General features: G+C 38.9%; 1 protein-coding gene across 1 annotated transcript in view; it reads right to left on the bottom strand.

Annotated features, from left to right (window-relative positions):
- LOC128649531 (hydroxysteroid 11-beta-dehydrogenase 1-like protein) overlaps positions 1–20,269 on the bottom strand; it is a 156,649-nt gene that overhangs the window by 70,058 nt on the left and 66,322 nt on the right. Inside the window, exons 5-6 of the mRNA XM_053702866.1 lie at positions 20,172–20,265; positions 18,880–19,045 (exon numbers count right to left, since the gene is read on the bottom strand). Coding sequence (XP_053558841.1) covers positions 18,880–19,045; positions 20,172–20,265 — 260 coding nt within the window. The remainder of the gene's footprint in view (positions 1–18,879; positions 19,046–20,171; positions 20,266–20,269) is intronic.

Below are 20,269 nucleotides of genomic sequence, written 5' to 3' on the forward strand. Positions count from 1 at the left end.
TCAAGTATCCTTTGGACCCTCCACGTGAAGCTGCATGAAGCTGTCTGCAATTTGAACTGCGCAACTGAGGCGCAAAATTTAGGCCCCCTCCCTCTCCACTCCGGAGTTGTGGGGCCTTCCAAACCCTCAATAGGTGTCTAAAATTCTGCCATGTGGAATAAAAACCCCATAAACCACTCCAAAAGAAATAAAAACTTGTACAATCATCATATTTTCACTATAAAATAATCGATTGCCCTTCAACAGTGTCCACCAGTCGTCTAGCCCTGTTAATTAAGCCTTCCTTCTATACTGAGTCTCAGAATATGGCTTACCTTCCCCACATGGGGATTCTTGTCAGTCTTCTAGCATTACTAAGTCTTGACTAGAAAAAGATGACTGAACATACCTTGTAGCAGTTAAGCCTGCAAACTGTTCCCCCCAACTGAAGTTTTCTGGTACTCCTCAGTCCTGCGTGGGAACAGCAGTGGATTTTAGTTACAACATGCTAAAATTATTTTCCTCTCAGCAGAATTCTTCTTCACTTTCTGCTAGAGAGTAAATAGTACAAACCGGCACTATTTAAAAATAACAAACTTTTGATTGAAGATATAAAAAACTACAAATCTAACACCACATTCACTTTACCCTCCCATGGAGATGCTACTTGTTAGAGCGGCAAAGAGAATGACTGGGGGGCGGAGCCAGAGGGGGAGCTATATGGACAGCTTTGCTGTGTGCTCTATTTGCCACTTCCTGTAGGGAATGAGAATATCCCACAAGTAAGGATGAATCCGTGGACTGGATACACCTTGCAAGAGAAATACCGTTTAAACCTAACACCCTAACATAAACCCTACGTCTAAACACCCCTAATCTCCTGCTCCCAACATCACTGTCACCTAAATAAAGTTATTAACCCCTAATCTGCAGCTCCCGATATTGCCGCCACTATACTAAAGTTATTTATCCCCATTTCGCCGCACCCCAACATCGCCACCACAATATTAAAGTTATTAACCCCTAATCTGCTGCTCCCCGTCATCGCCGCAACAAAAGAAAGTTATTAACCCATAAACCTCTGGCCTCCCACATCACTACCACTAAATAAACCTATTAACCCCTAAACTGCCAGCCCCCCACATTGCAACAACCTAAATTAAACTATTAACCCCTAAACCTAACACTAACCCTACCCCTAAACCTAACCCTAACGTAACCCTAACCCTAACACCCCCTAACTTTAACATAATTAAAATATAGCTAAATTAAACTTACAGTTATTAACAAAATAATACCTTGTTAAAACTAAATACATACTTACCTGTAAAATAAAAGCTAAGCTAGCTACAATATAACTAATAGTTATATTGTAGCTAGCTTAGGTTTTATTTTTATTTCACAGGTAAGTTTGTATTTTAACTAGGTAGACTAGTTAGGAAATAGTTATTAACTAAATAATTACCTAGTTAAAATAAATACAAAATTACCTGTCAAATAAAACCTAAGCTACCTTACACCTAAAATTACAAAAAATAAAAAACCTACCATTACAAAAAAAAAAAACGAAATTATCCCAATTTTTTTATTTTTTTTATTTCTATTCTAATACCCTTTAAAAAAAATAATAATAATAAAAAAAAAGCCTAATCTATAATAAACTACCAAGGGCCATTAAAAGGGCCTTTTGTAGGGCATTGCTCCAAGTTAAACAGCTCTTTTGCTACAAAAAAAACAAACACCCCCTAACAGTATAGAAACCCCCACCCCTCAAACTACCAAGGGCCCTTAAAAGGGTAGTTTAGTTTAATTTAATTGGTAGTTAGTTTAATTTTAGTTTAATAATTATATTAGTTTAATTGTTTAAACTTAGTTTTTTTAATTTGAGAGGTAAGTTTTAATTTAATTTACGATAGGGAAATTGTAAGTTAGGGTTATGGTTAGGTTTAGGGGTTACTAGTTTAATTTAGTATATTTTGTTGTGGGGGGCTTGCGGTTTAGGGGTTAATAGGTTTATTATAGTGACGGCAGTGCAGGGCTTAGTAACTTTAGTATAGTGGGGGCGATGCGGGCGGACGGCAGATTAGGGGTTAATTATATTTAAATAGTGTTTGCGATGCGGGAGGGCAGTGGTTTAGGGGTTAATAAGTGTATTATAGTGGTGATGATGTCGGGGAGCGGCGGAATAGGGGTTAATACATTTTTTTAGTGGTGGCGATGACGGGAGCGGCAGATTAGGGGTTAATGAGTTTAATATAGTATTTGCGATGCGGGAGGGCCTCGGTTTAGGGGTTAATAGGTAGTTTATGTGTGTTTTTTGTACTTTGTAACACTTTAGTTATGAGTTTTATGTTACAGATTTGTAGCATAAAACTCATAACTACTGACTTTAGATAGCGTTACGGATCTTGTGGTTTTAGGCTGTAACGCCGGTTTTTAGCCAGAACGCAAAACTCGTAATACCAGCGCTATGGGAATCCCATGAAAAAATTATATTTTTACGAGTGTGGTACTGATGTTGCGTTACAGGCTAAAAGGCTTGCGATACACCTATACCGACAAGACTTGTAATGGCTGCGGTGCTGTTTTAACACTAAAAATACCATATTTTCAGCGTTACAAGACGAACGCACAGACTTGTAATCTAGCTGATTGTTTTTCTGTAGATGGAAGATCCTTAACCTGTAAGGCTATTAAAACATCCTGCAAGAGAGCCTGTATGAGTTCCAATCTAAAATTAAAGGACAAATCTTCTGCTATTTTATCAATGGTGGGGTCATGGGTTTCTAAGTAATTGTCCTCAGAAGAGGAGGATTCTGATTTTATTGAACTCCTGGATTCTATAGGGCACCTAGACAGGTCACTTCTTCAAGGGGTTCTCTTCTACCCTTCACTTACATTTAACTGGTGAATGTATGACCGCCATCAGTTCTGACATTGCAGAGAAGATATAACGCTTTTAATTAGGGGACAGATAAGTTTTAAACAACTTTCAAATGTACTTCTGTTATGAAATTTGCTTTTTTCTCTTGGTATCTTTTAATTAAGAGTAAAACTAGGTAGGCTCATAAGAGCTCAGGAGTGTGCACGTGTCTTTAGTACTCTATGGCAGCAGTGTTTTTATTTGTAGCTTTGTAATACAATGTTGCAAAACACTGCTGCCATAGAATACTAAAGACACGTGCACACTCTTGAGTTCTTATGAGCCTACCCAGTTTTACTCTTCAATGAAAGATACCAAGCGAACAAAGCAATTTTTTTTTCTTTCTTTTCAAACAAGCTTTATTAGATCAAAGTAGAGTTAAGTTTTGTACATTCAGTGATAAATCTTTGAGTAACTTTACATAGCTGATATTAGGAGATATTTATAGTACAAATAGATCACCATATGCTGCTCCAACTAATACAGTCTCCCTACATCAGATCGCCACTGTACATCATAATAAACTTTATGCTTGTGGTATTTTGAATTTTTCTTTCTCCATTCCTCTCCTTTACAGTCAAAATAGACTGTGAATACTGAAATATTGTGTGTCAACTCAAAAGGGGGGGGGGAGGAAGGGGAAGAAAAGGAACACTCATAGGGTGAGAAGGGGAGGAGGGGGGAACAGTGGTTATCCTCACTGGTTAGTCTCAATCTGTTAAATGTCCTGTCCTCTCCAGGCTGCCAGCATCATTTCATGTGTGCCTATCTTGTTAATTTTGTAATAATGAAATCTTTCCAATGTAAGCAACTCTTCTACCGTGTGCACCCATTCCTCTAGCGTCGGTACCACCCCCGATTTCCACTTCCTTGGTATCAATTTTTTGGCCCCCGTGAGCATTAGAAGCAGTAATGCCTGTATGTGTGCTGTTTTAACCTTGGGCAAGTGAAAAAGAAGGATAGCTTCTGGAGTGTGTGGGATCGTAATTTGCAGTTTATCCGATATATTACAGATAACAACATGCCAAAAATCTTTTATTTTTGGACATGTCCACCAAATGTGCAAGAGAGTACCACGTTCGCCACATTCTCTCCAGCACATAGGGCTAACCGTGCGGAAGCATCTGTGCAACCTGGTTGGTGTCAGATACCATCTACTTGTCAGTTTTATGTGAATTTCCTGCACATTAGCAGATATTGAGGAACGTTTAGTGAGGGAAAAGGATCTGAGCCAAGTTTCTTCATCTATGTCCCTGTCTAAATCTTTGAACCAGGCCAGCGTATAGGAGGGGAGGGTTGCATCGGGAGGGGCGGACAGGAGCCTATATATCAAGGAGATCAGGCGCCTAGTTGGTTTATGAGTCGTGCATAGACTCTCGAAGGTCGTGAGTTCACGCATAAAATGTTCTCTGCTTTTGTGGTGTGTAAGGTAGTGCTGAAGTTGGTTATATCTCATCCAAGATTGGAATAATTTTCCATATTTCTCCACCATTTCTTGTGGGGGTAATAATTTCCCATTTACAATAGCGAAGTGCAGGGAGCCTTCTCTCAAAGAGTAGGGTTTGCTCATCTGTGTGCCTAAATGTGAGTATGGGAGGTCCGGATTTTCAATTATGGGTAAAAGGGGTGATTGCCCCGAGGATACATGTGTACTGGAATTAACTGTGTAGTCCCATATTCTGAGTGTTTCTGCAACACAGCTATATTTGAATACTATTTTTGGTTGTTGCGATGTTGATGTGAATGCCAGTGTGCCTACATTGTTAAGATTAAATATTTGCCCATCAAGACGTACCCACGCTTTATGGGGGGTGTTTTGAGCCCATTCTACAATCCTTTGGAGGAAGATAGCTCGTCTATATGTTGCTAAGTCAGGGAAGCCCAAACCCCCCCTGTCTCTAGACATATATAGAGTTTTGCTAGGTATGCGCAATTTGATGTTGTTCCAAATAAATTGCTCAAGTAGCTTTTGGAGCTGATGGAGATAGTATTTCGGGATGGGAATTGGGAGTGTTTGTAAAATGTATAGAATACGAGGAAGAATGTTCATTTTAATGACCCCGATTTTACCCAGCCATGACAAGGGCTTGTTTCTCCAAGAGGAGAGGTCCCTAACTATTTCATCTTTCAAGGTGACGTAATTTAGTTTAAAAATATCTCCGGGATACCCCTAAATATCGCAGATTTTTTTGTGCACATGGTATTGAAAGGCCTCGCATAGTGTCTGTAAGTGGTCATCTGGGGCAGTAATGTTTAAGATTTCGGATTTCGTAATATTGAGGTGGAAGTTTGACATGGAGCCGTATGTGTTTAATTCCTGCAGAAGCGCTGGTATAGAGGTGTCTATGTTGGTCAATGTGTATAAAATGTTGTCAGCATATAAAGCTTGCTTGTATTCAGACTCTTTTATTTTTATGCCTGAGACTTTGTGGTTGTTTCGGATTTTTTGAGCCAGCGCCTCTATAGAAAGGGCAAATAGTAATGGGGAAAGGGGGCACCCTTGTCTCGTCCCGTTTGATATCAGAAAAGTATCAGATAGTATGCAATTAACCCTGACTTTCGCGTTTGGTTCAGAGTATAGGGAAAACACTAGATTCGTAAATGCGCTCCCGAAGTTCATGGCCCTCAAAACCCAACGCAGAAAAAGCCAATCGACTCTGTCGAAGACTTTCTCTGCGTCGGTCGAAAAGAGCACCATGGGTATCCTCTCGTTACGGGCGTATTGAGTTAATTGTAAGATTTTACAGGTATTGTCCCTTGCCTAACTACCTGGGATAAAACCCACCTGGTCAGTGGAGACAAGGGCTGGGAGATACTTATTGAGGCGTTGGGACAACACCTTGGCCAGTATCTTTACGTCAGCATTTAGTAACGATATCGGTCTGAAGTGTTCTGGTGTAGAGTGGGATTTGCCCGGTTTGGGTATTACAGTGATATGTGCTTCTAACATTGAACGAGATAATTGGGGGGATTTGATCAAGCTATTGAAGAGTTAGATCAAGTTTGGGGCAAGGATGCTGAGATTAGTTTTATAATATTTAATAGAAAGCCCGTCTGGGCCCGGGCTCTTTCCATTGCGAAGGTCTTTGATAGCATGTGAAAGTTCTTCTAGAGTTATAGGTAGGTCTAGTCTGTCTGATTTCTCGTTTGTTAGACGAGGTAGGTTTAAAGGGGCAAGGTGGTCATCTATTTGCATCTCCCTTTCTGATACTTGTGTTGGAGTGTCATCTTTTTTATTAATATTATAAAAGGCATTATAGTAGGTGTGAAATGCACTAGCTATCTGCTTACTGCTTTTTAGTTTGGTGCCGTTTCTGCTCGTGATGCAGTGAATGTGGGTGCGGAGTTGTTGCCTTCTAATAGAGCGGGCCAGGAGCTTCCCTGGCTTGTTGCTATTTTCGTGATAGTGTTGCTTGATGGATAACATCTTACTGTGATATGCTCCGAATAGGAGCTGTTTTAGGTCTGTCCTGGCACTATTAAGTCGCTGTAACGTCTCACTGTTCGAAGTGTTTTGTTTATGTCGGGATTCTAGTTCTGATATCTCTTCCAAGAGAGCTTTGTGTTTGGTTCTATTCTGCTTGCGCAGTCTTGCCGTTTATTTTAGGAATTCTCTGTGTATTACGCACTTATGTGCATCCCATGTGGTGTTTATTGATGTGAGGTCTGGAGTGTTATGTAGGAAATATTCAGTTAACGAGTTGTGCAGGTCTGCCTTAACTATGGGGTTCTCTAGGAGAGCGTCATCTAATCTCCAGATGAATGATGTGGGTGGGATGTCTGGCCAGAGAACTTCACATGTGACCGGGGCATGGTCCGACCATGTGATGTGTCCTATTTTGCAATCGCCTATCATGTCTAAACCCACCGAGTCTGTGAATATGTAGTCTAAACGCGAATATTTAGCAAATGGGTGGGAATAGTAGGTGAAATCTTTTGATGTAGGATTCATTACGCGCCATGTGTCATGGAGGAGTAAATCCGTTAGTATTGTTTTGATTGATTTAAGTGTTTTACTGCTGATGCTTGTAGTGCCGTTGGAAGTATCAAGTTGTGGTTCCAAAGGAACATTAATGTCACCCGACATAAAAATAGGGCCTTTTGCATTGTCAAGTAGGGACTTTGAAAGTTGCTTAAGAAATAAGTGTTGATTAGTGTTTGGCGCATACACCGATGCGAGAGTGATCGGGTGCTCATAGAGTGTACCTGTCAGTATCAAGAAGCGCCCATCTGGGTCCCTTTCTATGTGCGTGGGTTTAAAGGGGATTGTGTGATGAAGTAAAATGCCTACCCCATTTCTCTTTGTCGTGCCAGATGCCAGATAAGCAGTTGGATATTGCCTGTTATACCACATAGGTTCCCTACCTCTCCGGAAGTGCGTCTCTTGTAAGAACAAGACATGGCTGTGTAAGTTTTGGAGGTCCCTAAAGGCGATAGAGCGCTTTCCCGGACTGTTCAGACCCTTAGCATTGATTGTGGTAAAGATGAGGCTATGGGTATGAAATTTGCTAGCTCGCCCACTCATCTTACTGATACGGGAGGGGGGTATAGGGATAGATATGAATTGGAGGAGGGTGGGGTTTTGGGAAAAAAAAAATAATATATATATATATATATATATATATATATATATGAAGTGGGGGAATAAAAATAAAAAGCTCTATAAAACTTAATCTATGAAAGATGTGATGGTGGTTGCCTGACACACTAGGCAATAGGTGAACTTAATGTAAACAGATCAAACAATGCACAGTATTCAGCAGTAAATCTGCAAAAAAGAAAAATAAAGAAGACAGAATATTATAACAACAAAAACTAAGAACAGGAAAAAAGTACTGGAAGGTAACTCTGAGGGTAGTAACCCTGGAAGTGGAGCAACGTTAAGGGATGTGACTGACCCAGTTGATCCTCCTATGGAGGGTCAAGGTATTGGAGTGGCCCAGAGGACCCAGTTATAGGTTGGTGGGGGGGTTTGGGGGTGTGGGTGATCAAATATTGAAGGAATATTCACTGAGGTAGTCTGGTGGGGTCCTGCGCAGCAAAACCCTGATCCGTATGGGTATCAGGTATTTTTAAGGTGATTGCCCAGGTGTAGGTGTCGAAAGGGGTTTGGGTTATATGTGAGTACATAAAATTCCAGGCTAAAAGGGGAGACAACTAACATCAAGGCAGCAGAGTGCCGATTTTATGCTTATATTCTAACAGCTTAGTTGGCAATCGCCTTAGTAAAGTTGTGTGGTATATGACAATGACATTTCTTTGGCAAGGGAAGTGAACATTAGTGGGCAATATTCTATGGACTGGTACCTCAGTTTGGTTGGCGAGGTGTTGCATTTATGGCAAACAGTAAGTTAAGAAAACAGAAAATTGAAACCCAAAGTTAACAGTAAATTCAAAGAACATGAACCTTTAAATATTAAGCAGTAACATTACCAGGGCTTGTCTTGCAACATCTTAATTATAGAAACCCGGTCTTTACAAGAAACATTAGTCTCAAAGTACACAAGTATCTAGTATGAGTTATACATCCAAATGGTCTGTTCAAGGAGGGTATCAGGGTAAGCCAAGTCTTATGCATGAAACTTCACTAATAAGTGACAATCTTGGCATACTCATCTTCTCAATCCTGCTTGTAGGAGAATGTTGACTCCAGATGGTGGGGGCCCAGTGCCTATCGGGCAAGAAAAGTCAAGTTTCCTTAGACATTTTTAGCCTGTTAAATTGTTCACTGGAGTGTCCTGAGATTCCCCAGGACTATCAGAACCCGCAGTGTTACCCCTGTGTGAGGAGGTCTGCAATTCGTCAAGGTCTGCCAAAAACGCCTGCAGATCTGCCCCTGGTCTATAGACCAGCGATTTGTTGTTGTGATTGACTATTAAGGATACCAGGAAGCCCCACCGGTAAGGGATCTTGCGGTTTCTTAACTGCACTGTGACGGGAGCCAGATTGCGCCTCTTCTGCAGCGTGGTAGGAGATAAATTGGGAAAACAGCTGTATTTCAGTACCTGCATGTTGGATAAGGCCTTTGGTCCTTGCACAGCGTAAGAGATCTTCTTTATCTTTAAAGTTAAGAAATTTTATTATGACATCTCGTGGGGGAGCCTTAGGGGGGGCTTAGGCCTCAGAGCTCTGTGTGTACCTTCCATTATAACCTCAGCTGAGGATGGCGTTCCTTTAATCGTGCAGAATAAGCTTTGTAGATAGCGCTCTATAGCAGGGCGGTGTACAGATTCAGGGACCCCTCTGACTCTCAAGTTGTTTCGCCGTCCCCGATTGTCTAAGTCTTCAAGTTTGTCTGACAAAGATTGTATAGGAGCCAAGTGCTCTTGTAATTCAGTGGTGATTGAGTGCAGGTTGGCGTCAGTGGAGGCCTGTTTTTCTTCTACTACTGACACTCTTCCCTCGAGGGAGCTAATGTCCTTGCGAAGATCTTGGAACAAGCTGCGCATTTCCAGCAGTACGTTTTGTATATCTGCTTTGGAGGAGAGGTGTTGGAGATCACCTTTGGTGACGTTTGCCCCCAGTTGTGTTTCATCAAAAAAAAATTGTGTAATGGGTGCTGGTCGATGTGCATCCATGTTCTCTTTATCTTGGGCAGTGTGCTGCTCTATGGGCTTTAGGCATTTGTTTAAAGGTTTTTGGGCAGATCCTTTTTCTGATCTTAGTTGCTTTTTGTTAGGCATTCCCTGCATTAAAAGGTAATTGACTTAACATCTGATGAGTATTCAGGTCTGCTCTTATATTACAGGTGCCAATATAATGAGTCAGTAACTCGAATTCTATTTATAATGTGTGTTGCCAAACGCACAAACTGGAGCTGCAGGCCTCTGCCCCCTAATTATTATAGTGCTGTGTTCGCTGTTAGGCGCCTTATGCTGAGCGCTCTGTATTCTGTGCCTCTTGTTATACAGCTTATGGGCTACGGTGTTGTAGCGTCTGCCGCCAGAGTAGTTAGGAAAAAGGAGTCACTGTACTCACACGTCTGTGGCGGATGTCCACAGGTTCGCCAGGAGGTTTCTGAGAGTGCGTGTCAACCTGCACCGGAGTCCGCTGTTGGGTCTTACAATACAAAGTAAGCAGGTAAGTTTCGGAGTGCTTTGAGTTTAAGCTGCTCGGCCCCTCTGCTCTCTCTTCGGGAAGATGCGTGCTGCAAATGGCGCCCGGGGCCGTGACAGTCAAGGCCCTCTTGTTAGCGTGTCGTCGGCGCTCACTAATCCCTGCAACTCACCTCAGGCAGGGTGATGAAAAAGTGCTAGGCTATTTCATACACCTTTCTGTGTGATTTTAAATAGTATATGGGGTCTCTGAAGCCATCTATGTCCGTTGCTACACGTCCAGGACTTGGAGCCTTACTATTTTGCGGCCATTCGCCAGCGTGGCCAAGCTCCGCCCCCCGAACAAAGCAATTTTTATTTTATTTTTTATAACAGAAGTAATAACAGTGCTCCTTTGATAAATACAAATATGTTAAATCAAAATAAACATAAAAGGAAAAAAATGTGTAAAAAAAAACCAGCAACAACCTACTAGATTTTCTGAAAAAATAGCACTTATAAATTCTCAGTGTAGCCCTGCCCCTAGTGGAGAATTTTGGGCATGAGCAAATCTGACTCCCTGTTATTGAGTCTAGTCAGTAGCCTAGAAGTTGACATGACATCAGGCTAAGATAAACCTTCCTGCAGAGGATCCTCTTCCTTGTAGGGCTCTGACAGGAAGTAAAAGACACTGCACAAATGTAGTGTAAAAAATAAATAAATAAAAGCTAAAAACCCATGTAAACAGATGAATAATACACATTGCAATGTTTTCTATTAAAGGGACAATTAACACCAGAATTTCTTTTGTTTAAAAAGATAGATAATCACTTTATTACCCATTCCCCAGTTTTGAATAACCAACACTGTTATAGAAATACACTTTTTACCTCTGTGATTATCTTGTATCTAAGCCTCTGCAAACTGCCCCCTTAGTTCAGTTCTTTTGACAGACTTGCATTTTAGCCAATCAGTGCTCACTCCAGGGTAACTTCACGTGCATAAGCTCAATGTTATCTATATGAAACACATGAACTAATGCCCTCTAGTGGTAAAAATGCATTCAGATTAGAGGCAGTCTTCAAGGTCTAAGAAATTAGCATATTAAACTACTAAGAATACCAAGAGAACAGCAAAATTGGTGATAAAAGTAAATTGAAAAGTTGTTTAAAATTACATTCCCTATTTAAATCATGAACTTTTTTTGGACTTGACTGTCCCTTTAAGTAAAAGCAACTAATTAGAGCTTTTGTTAATACAACAATGTAAATGACTTTTTAACATCCCTTTAAAGAACTAATTTTATGTATCGCAGTGTTGTACTATATTTTGTTTCTTTTTTATTTGAGCGATCAAGTTATCCACAGAGGATTTAAAGAGACAGTACACAAACTTTGAGACCACATATCCTTTTAATCACATTTAGTATTATATTATGTTGTTTTTATGTGTGACTGTTGTTATATTTATTACTTTTTAAGCACATTTTCTTACCTAATGTAAATGTATTATACATAAATATAAGTTTAACATGGCAAATGGATGATTTATTTTGCCACCCACCCAGCCAGTTGAAATAATTATGTAAACCCCAAAGTGAGTGCACTTTCTGCAGCAAACAGTGTAGCTGCTATCTTGTGCGCAAGACTTTTACAGCTTATGCACTGCTAAAAAAAACATGTTCTCCATACCTAAAAAAAAAGAAGTCTGTTTTTTGTGTCCCTGAGAGGCGGGACAGTTTTATCCAGCAGTCTGTTACTTTCCCACTCATGGCCGGATACCATGGCAACAGTGCAAGTGGCTTGCTTTCAATATGGAGAGCCATTTATGTGGTTTCTGGTGTAGCTACAGATGGGTGTTTATAAATACAGTAATCGTTAGTAAGAAAACAAAAATACTTGTTCTTCTACATGACACTGATATTTGTGCTGGTTTAATAGTAAACCAACATTTATGTTTTCTTCGTAAAAAATGGCTGCTCCAGACAGATGCATCCCTGTAAAGTATTACAGCAGTGTTGTGCACTTTCCATATGGGGAGTTAAAAGATGCCAATACAAAATATATATATTTATTTATTTTTGCTTTTTTTCCTAAATAGACATAGTTTATACATAGCATACTTTTTGTAATAAAACTTTTTTAATTGTTTACAATGCAGAAAAGTTCTCTCATTCTTTCATCATTGTGTTTCAACCTCATCTTAAAAAAGCTGACATACTCACAAGTTAAATATAAGTATTTAAATAAAAGTAATTTCATTTATGTTTTTATTAGTCTCCAAATATTTTAATGTCTTGTCAGTTACAGCTAGGGGCACGGCCTTTACTTGGAAAACATGTGATAGTCATCATGACCTTTTGTTAATAATTATATTCCACCACACTTATCTAAATTGAACTGAAATTTAAAAATCCTGGTCATGATGGTAAAATACAGGTACAGATATAATAAAACTCACACCGAGCTGCATGCAATCCTTAAAGAGACATTGTACACTAAATTTTTCTTTGCATAAATGTTTTGTAGATGATCCATTTATATAGCCCATCTGGGAGTGTTTTTGTAAAAATGTATAGTTTTGCTTATTTTTAAATAACATTGCACTTATTTTCAGACTCCTAACCAAGCCCCACAGTTTTAGCTACAGTATATACTGATGTATACAGACTTCAAACTGCTTCTGTTTGTATAATGGGTCTTTTCATATGCAGGGGATAGGGGAGAGGTTCTGCTCTCAGCCCCTTTCAGTGGGTGCCCCAGGCTAATCTCATCAACAGTGATAAATTGGGAGCTTCTAAGTAACGCCTAAATTACGAGTTTTTAGCGCTCTAGGGAAAATAACGAACGCAACAAAAGTGGCGTTATTTAATCCCCTATAGCGCTGCCATTACAAGTTTTAAAAAAACAGGCTTGTACGGGCGATATAGGGTTTTTAAGCTCCATACCGCACCAAAAACAAGCGCTGTTCTGATGTTCTCGTGCATGCTTTCCCCATAGACATCAATGGGGAGAGCAGGTCAGAAAAAAAACTAACACCTGCGATCGCTGAAAGAAAAGCTCCGTAACGCAGCCCCATTGATGTCTATGGGGAAAAAGAAAATACGGCTTAAACCCAACACCCTAACATAAACCCCATGTATAAATACCCCTAATCTGCTGCCCCTGACATCACTGAAACCTGACTACAGTTATTAACCCCATAATCTGCTGCTCCCGATATCGCCGCCACTATACTAAAGTTACTAACCCCTATTCCGCTGCACCCCAACATCGCCCACACTATTTAATAAATATATTAACCCTTATTCCGCCGCTCCCCGACATCGCCATAACTAAATAAAGCTATTAACCCCTAAACCTCTGGCCTCCCACATCACTACCACTAAATAAACCTATTAACCCCTAAACCACCAGCCCCCCACGTCGCAACAACCTAAATTAAACTATTAATCCCTAATCCTAAGACTAAAGTAACCCTAACCCTAACGTAACCCTAACCCTAATACCCCTAACTTTAACATAATTAAAATAGAGCTAAATTAAACTTACAATTATTAACTAAATAAACCTATCAACCCCTAAACCGCCAGCCCCCCATATCGCAACAACCTAAATTAAACTATATTAACCCCTAAACCTAACCCTAATGTAACCCTAACACCCCCTAACTTTAACATAATTAAAATATAGCTAAATTAAACTTACAATTATTAACTAAATAATACCTATTTAAAACTTTTTTATAACTAATAGTTATATGGTAACTAGCTTAGGTTTTATTTTTATTTCACAGGTAAGTTTGTATTTATTTTAACTAGGTAGACTAGTTAGTAAATAGTTATTAACTATTTAATAACTACCTAGTTAAAATAAATACAAAATTACCTATCAAATAAAACCTAAGCTACCTTACACTAAAACCTAAAATTACAAAAAATAAAAAAAACTACCATTACAAAAAATAAAAAACATACCATTACAAAAAAAACGAAATTATCCAAAGAAATAAAAATGATTCCTATTGTAATACCCTTTAAAAACAAAAAACAAACAAAAAAACACCCCAAAATAAACTACCAAGGGCCCTTAAAAGGGCATTTTGGGGGCCCTTAAAAGGGCCTTTTGTAGGGCATTGCCCTAAGTTAAACAGCTCTTTTGCTACAAAAAAGACCAAACACCACCTAACCATATACAAACCCACCACCCCCCCCAAACTACCAAGGGCCCTTAAAAGGGCCTTTTGGGGGTTCCCTTAAAAGGGCCTTTTGTAGGGCATTGCCTTAGGTTAAACAGCTCTTTTGCTACAAAAACAAACACCCCCTAACAGTATACAAACCCCCACCCCCAAACTACCAAGGGCATTTAAAAGGGCTTTAGGGGGGCCCTTAAAAGGGCCTTTTGTAGGGCATTGCTCTAAAGATAATAGCTCTTTTCCTACAAAAGAAAAACAAATACCCCCAAAAAAATACATTACACAAAATAACAAACAAATTATCAAAAATAATAAAAAATATTTCTATTCTAATACCCATTAAAAAAACACCCCAAAATAAAAACCTAATCTAGAATAAACTACCAATGGCCCTTAAAAAGGCCTTTTGTAGGGCATTGCCCTAAAGAAATCAGCTCTGTTTATGAAAAATAAATTACAAACAGCCACTAACATTACAAACCCCCACCCCCCAAACCCACAAAATAAATAAAAAAAACTATCTAAAAAACCTAAGCTAACCATTGCCCTGAAAATGGTTTTTGGATGGGAATTGCCCTTAAAAAGGGCATTTAGCGCTTTTACTGCCCAAACCCTAATCTAATAAAACCCACCCGAAAAACCCTTTAAATAACCTAACACTAACCCCAAGAAATCCACTTACAGTTTTTGAATTCCCTCTTGAACGATCTTCATCCCGGCGGAGAAGTCCTCATCCAGCCGGCGAGATGTCTTCATCCAGGCGACCTCTTCAATCTTCAACCCGGCGGTGAAGTCTTCATCTAAGCGGCGAGAAGTCTTCATCCAGGCGGCCTCTTCAATCTTCATCCAGGCGGCATCTTCTATCTTGATCCCAGCGGTGCGGAGCAGGTCCATCCTGAAGACATCCAGTGCAGAGCATCCTCTTCATACGGTAGCCGCCGTATACTGAATGTTCAATGCAAGGTAATCGATCCAGGATGGCGTCCCTTACATTCCTATTGGCTGAAAAATTTGAATCAGCCAATAGAATGAGAGCTGCTAAAATCCTATTGAAAATTTGAGAAGAACAAGAGAGGCGCCTATGTGTACCAATAAAAAAAACGAAGTAATCATAATCGATTGTTCCTAATCAGGATACTCACATTTGTGAAAAGCACTCAGACAGTGCTATTAGAAGCAGACTGGATATTTAGCAGCAACCCAGCTCACTGAACAAATAGACAACAGGAACACTGGACCACTGGAGCCCTGGGGCACTCAAATCACAATATATAAGTGCTATGAGATGCAAAAAATGGTGCTGCGGTAGGTGCAGCCTGTGACTCCCCAAGAGGAGTAATAGATAATTGGTAGGCAAGTAAGGCAAGTTCCCAATGCCAAATAAAATTGTTAAAAAAGAGATTAAAATTTAAATAAAAAACAAAGAAACCAAAAAGGTAGGGAGGGCTAGCAACCCTCCTTACAAAATGCAACGCGTTTCTCAGTCATATAATCCAGGTTATGATTAGTCTTTATATATACATACACATACAAGCCTTACCAATGATACAAACACATTAGCAAAATCACACCTGGGAATCCTCCCCCTCTAGGGGAAGCTCCCAGCCACTTCACTTAACCCATTGTTTAAAAATGCATATTTCATTATTCCTACATACAAATTCGCAAAATCACACCTGGGAATCCACCCCCTCTAGCCAAAGTTCCCAGCCACTTCACTTAACCCATTGTTTAAAAATGCATATTTCATTATTCCTACATATGTTTTGTATTAGTGATTCAAATCACTTTAGTTTTATTACAAATTAGTTTTATTACAAATAACCTATTAACCTTGATATCTATGGATAGTGAACTTGTGACATCAATCACTTTTTCCCAACAGTAATAAAGGTCAATGTCTTTGTTAATTATTGAGAGCGATCCCCCTTTTCTTGTTTTCATCGTTCTTAGAAACTTTATTATGACAGTGTGTTCCACTTTATAATTAGCCTTACCTTGAGGAGGCATAGTTGATTAAGTTTAATATTGCGGAACACATTTTCACTTCAAGAGCAAGCTGGATACTTTCTAGTCCATAGACAAAGTAAATGTATACCTACTTGTGAATGCGTGGGCGGAATTGAGCTGAAAGTGAAATGTGACAATTCTATAGATTGTCAATCGGCGAAAAAGATCCTCTATGTGACAAGAGATACTACTGATACATACTAAGTTTCAATCGTTAACCCCAGTATACTCGTTCGATCGGACAAACCGATACCAATAACCAGATTTAGGTCTGACTACAATGGGGCTGGAGTTAACCCAATATAATTCTAATTTTAGAGGTTATTTGTAATAAAACTATAAAGTGATTTGAATCACTAATACGAAACAGATGTAGGAATAATGAAATATGCATTTTTAAACAATGAGTTAAGTGAAGTGGCTGGGAGGATTCCCAGGTGTGATTTTGCTAATTTGTATAATTGGTAAGGCTTGTATCTGTATGTATATATAAAGACTAATCATAAACTGGATTATATGGCTGATGAAACAGCGTTTTGAGGCGCTGAGAAACGCGTTGCTTTTTGTAAGGAGGGTTGCTAGCACTCCCTACCTTTTGGGTACTTTGCTTATTATTTCAATTTTAATAAATCTCTTTTTTAACAATTTTATTTGGCATTGGGACCTTGCCTTACTTGCCTACCAATTATCTATTACTCCCCTTGGGGAGTCACAGGCTGCACCTACCACAGCACCATTTTTTGCATCTATTCAAGGGACGCCATCTTGGATGACGTAATTTAAAGGAAACTTCATTCTTCAATAGCCATTGAAAGAAGAGGATGCTCTGCGCCGGATGTCTTGAAGATGGAGCAGCTCCGCGTCGGAAGGATGAAGATAAAAGATGCCGTCTGGATGAAGACTTCTGCCCGTCTGGAGGACGACTTCTTGCCACTTGGATGAAGACTTCTCCCGGCTTCGTTGAGGACTTCTTGCCGCTTGGATGAAGACTTCTCCCGGCTGGATGAGGATGGATGTCCGGTCTTCAAAAACTGTAAGTGGATCTTCGGGGGTTAGTGTTAGGTTTTTTTAAGGGTTTATTGGGTGGGTTCTATTTTTAGATTAGGGACTTTGGGCAACGTAAAATAGCTATATGCCCTTTAAGGGCACTGCCCATCCAAATGCCCTTTTCAGAGCAATGGGGAGCTTAGGTTTTTTAGGTAGGTTTTTATTTGGGGGGGTTGGTTGTGTGGGTCGTGGGTTTTACTGTTGGGGGGTTGTTTGTATTATTTTTTTTTACAGGTAAAAGAGCTGATTTCTTTGGGGCAATGCCCGGCAAAAGGCCCTTTTAAGGGCCATTGGCAGTTTAGTGTAGGCTAGGGTTTTTTTTATTTTGGGGGGCTTTTTTATTTTGATAGGGCTATTAAATTAGGTGTAATTAGTTTAAATATTTGATAATTTCTTTTTTATTTTGTGTAATTTAGTGTTTATTATTTTTTTGTAATTTAGATAAATGTATTTTTTTAATTTAATTTATTTAATTTTAGTGTAATGTTAGGTTTTAGTGTAAGACAGGTTAGGTTTTATTTTACAGGTAAGTTTGTATTTACTTTAACTAGGTAGCCAGTAAATAGTTAATAACTATTTACTAACTAATCAACCTAGTTAAAATAAATACAAACTTACCTGTGAAATAAAAATAAAACCTAAGATAGCTACAATGTAACTATTAGTTATATTGTAGGTATCTTAGGGTTTATTTTACAGGTAAGTATTTAGTCTTAAATAGGAATTATTTAGGTAATAATAGTAATTTTTATTTAGATTTATTTTAATTATATTAAAGTTAGGGGTGTTAGGGTTAGACAGGTTTAGGGGTTAATATATTTATTTAGTGTTAGTGATGTGGGAGGCCAGAGGTTTAGGGGTTAATAACTTTAGTATAGTGGCGGCGATGACATTGGGGGCAGCAGATTAGGGGTTAATAAGTGTAGATTGGGGTGGCAGATTAGGGGTTAATAAGTGTAGGTGGGTGGCGGTGACATTGGGGGTGGCAGATTAGGGGTTAATAACTGTAATGTAGGTGGCGGCGATGTTAAGGGCGGCAGATTAGGGGTTAATAACATTATGTAGGTGGCGGCGATGTTAGGGGCAGCAGATTAGGGGTGTTTAGACTCGGGATTTATTCCAGCGTATTTTCAGTTGATGCTTTGATTAAATAGGCCCGTAATCAGATGTATATGTAAATATATATTTTAAAATAAAAAGAACATTTTCTTATATGTGAAGAACATAGGAATGTAAAGTATTCTTAACAACTTCGGGTTTAGAGCAATTGATCTAGCGAGTCGGTTTAGTTTAGTTTTTTTTTGTAGAGTGTCCCATAGAAAACTATGGTGAGAATCTGTTAGTGCATTCGCAATATCTGCAATATCTAAGCTTTTTACTTTCAACTTGTAATACACACACTAATCTGCAGCGCTATTTTTTTTACTTCGAGTGGTTAGTGTGCGAGCAAAAAAAAACAAAAAACTTGCAACTTGTAATCTGGCCCTTTGTGGGGTAAGTCCCTGTACTATCTATTTTGTATCTAGGAATGCTATTGAGTGTGTTGTGTGTAATACATGCAGCTGGAATGGAAGTATTGCTTTATGTGTCCTGTTAGGAGAATAAGAAAGTAAGACTGGAGAATATTGTGTTGAAAGAGAAAGGACGAGACATAGTGAGAGAAGTGAAAGACAGAGTTAATTTCACACTCACTTTATCTTCTCCATCGCTGACTGGGTGTCAATAAGACCAAGAATGCAGAGTGTGATAGACACAGGGGACTTCTTCATAGAAAGTTCATGTCTCAGGGACCCAAAGAACCCTTCCAAGGCATACTTGGTGGCAGCATAGGAAGTGGTGTATGGGATGGAAATTTTCCCTGAAGATACAAATGGTGGGAGTGAGATGTTTAGGGAAAATGAGGGAGAAACTAAAGCACCATATGCTAATATGTATTATACATGTAACACAATAGAACCATAATGCTAAATTCATTGCATTTGTTAAATTTCTCTTCAGCAAAAACACTAATTTATTAAAATAAAAATGGACCTAAAACAAGACGATCTAAGAAGAACCTACTAATTACATTTTTATATTATTCTGCATAATTTAATAAATCAATAATAAAAGTGAGTGTAGTGTTTGTAAACAGGGAATGGATACTAGCATTCATCTCTGAATTAACACCATACTCTGAGGAACAAATTTTACTAATATAATACCCCTGTATTACCATTGCCCTCCCCACATCTCAATAACAATACACCCCCTTACTACTCGGTACTAGTACTCCCAACTTTAAAGGGACAGTATACTGTAAAATAGTTTTTCCCTTAATGTGTTTACAATTGCTTTTTTTACCAATTGCAGAGTAAAAATGTATGAAAATTAGCCTTTTAAGGTTTATTTCTGTATATTAAAGCTCTGATTTTGTGTTTTGAAGCCACAACCTAATATAATAGGTTGAGCTTGTAGGTATAATCAGATCTCATTACTGTATCACATTATGTACATATACCTGCTTCTTTATCTTATATCTGTCCTTAAAACAATCACCAATACTTTGAGAGAACAATGGAAAATCAACATTTTATTACCTTATCTCTGCTTTATCACACTGGGAGTGTAATTTCTTCTGCTGGCTGTGTTTACAAAGCTTATCTATAGCTGGTACGCGCGGCCAAAAACTTTCAGAATAGGTGGGGATACCACATGCTAAATTAACAATATCAAATGCCAATATAAGGGTAAAGGAGCTACTTGTAAACAATTTAATACACTCCAGCAGGTAAAGTGGATCATTGGGAACAAATTAAAGGGGAGAAAAATTTTGAGTAAACTGTCCCTTTAACACTGACATGCAACTGTATTACTACTACCAACCCTATGCCACTTTTGTCCAAACACTTAATTCTTCCATACTAGCCATGTGTTCCATACCAAAATAAATATGGAACACATGGCAATATTTAATTATAATGCTAAGAATTAAAGTTATTTACCGGTAAGAGAGGATACCACAATGATGGAGCCACCAGATTTTTCTAAGTAAGGAAGCGCTGCAGTGGCCAGATGAACAAAACTGAGGAAATTCACCTAA

Source organism: Bombina bombina, chromosome 2, assembly GCF_027579735.1.
Source record: "Bombina bombina isolate aBomBom1 chromosome 2, aBomBom1.pri, whole genome shotgun sequence".
Classification (NCBI taxonomy): Eukaryota; Metazoa; Chordata; class Amphibia; order Anura; family Bombinatoridae; genus Bombina; species Bombina bombina.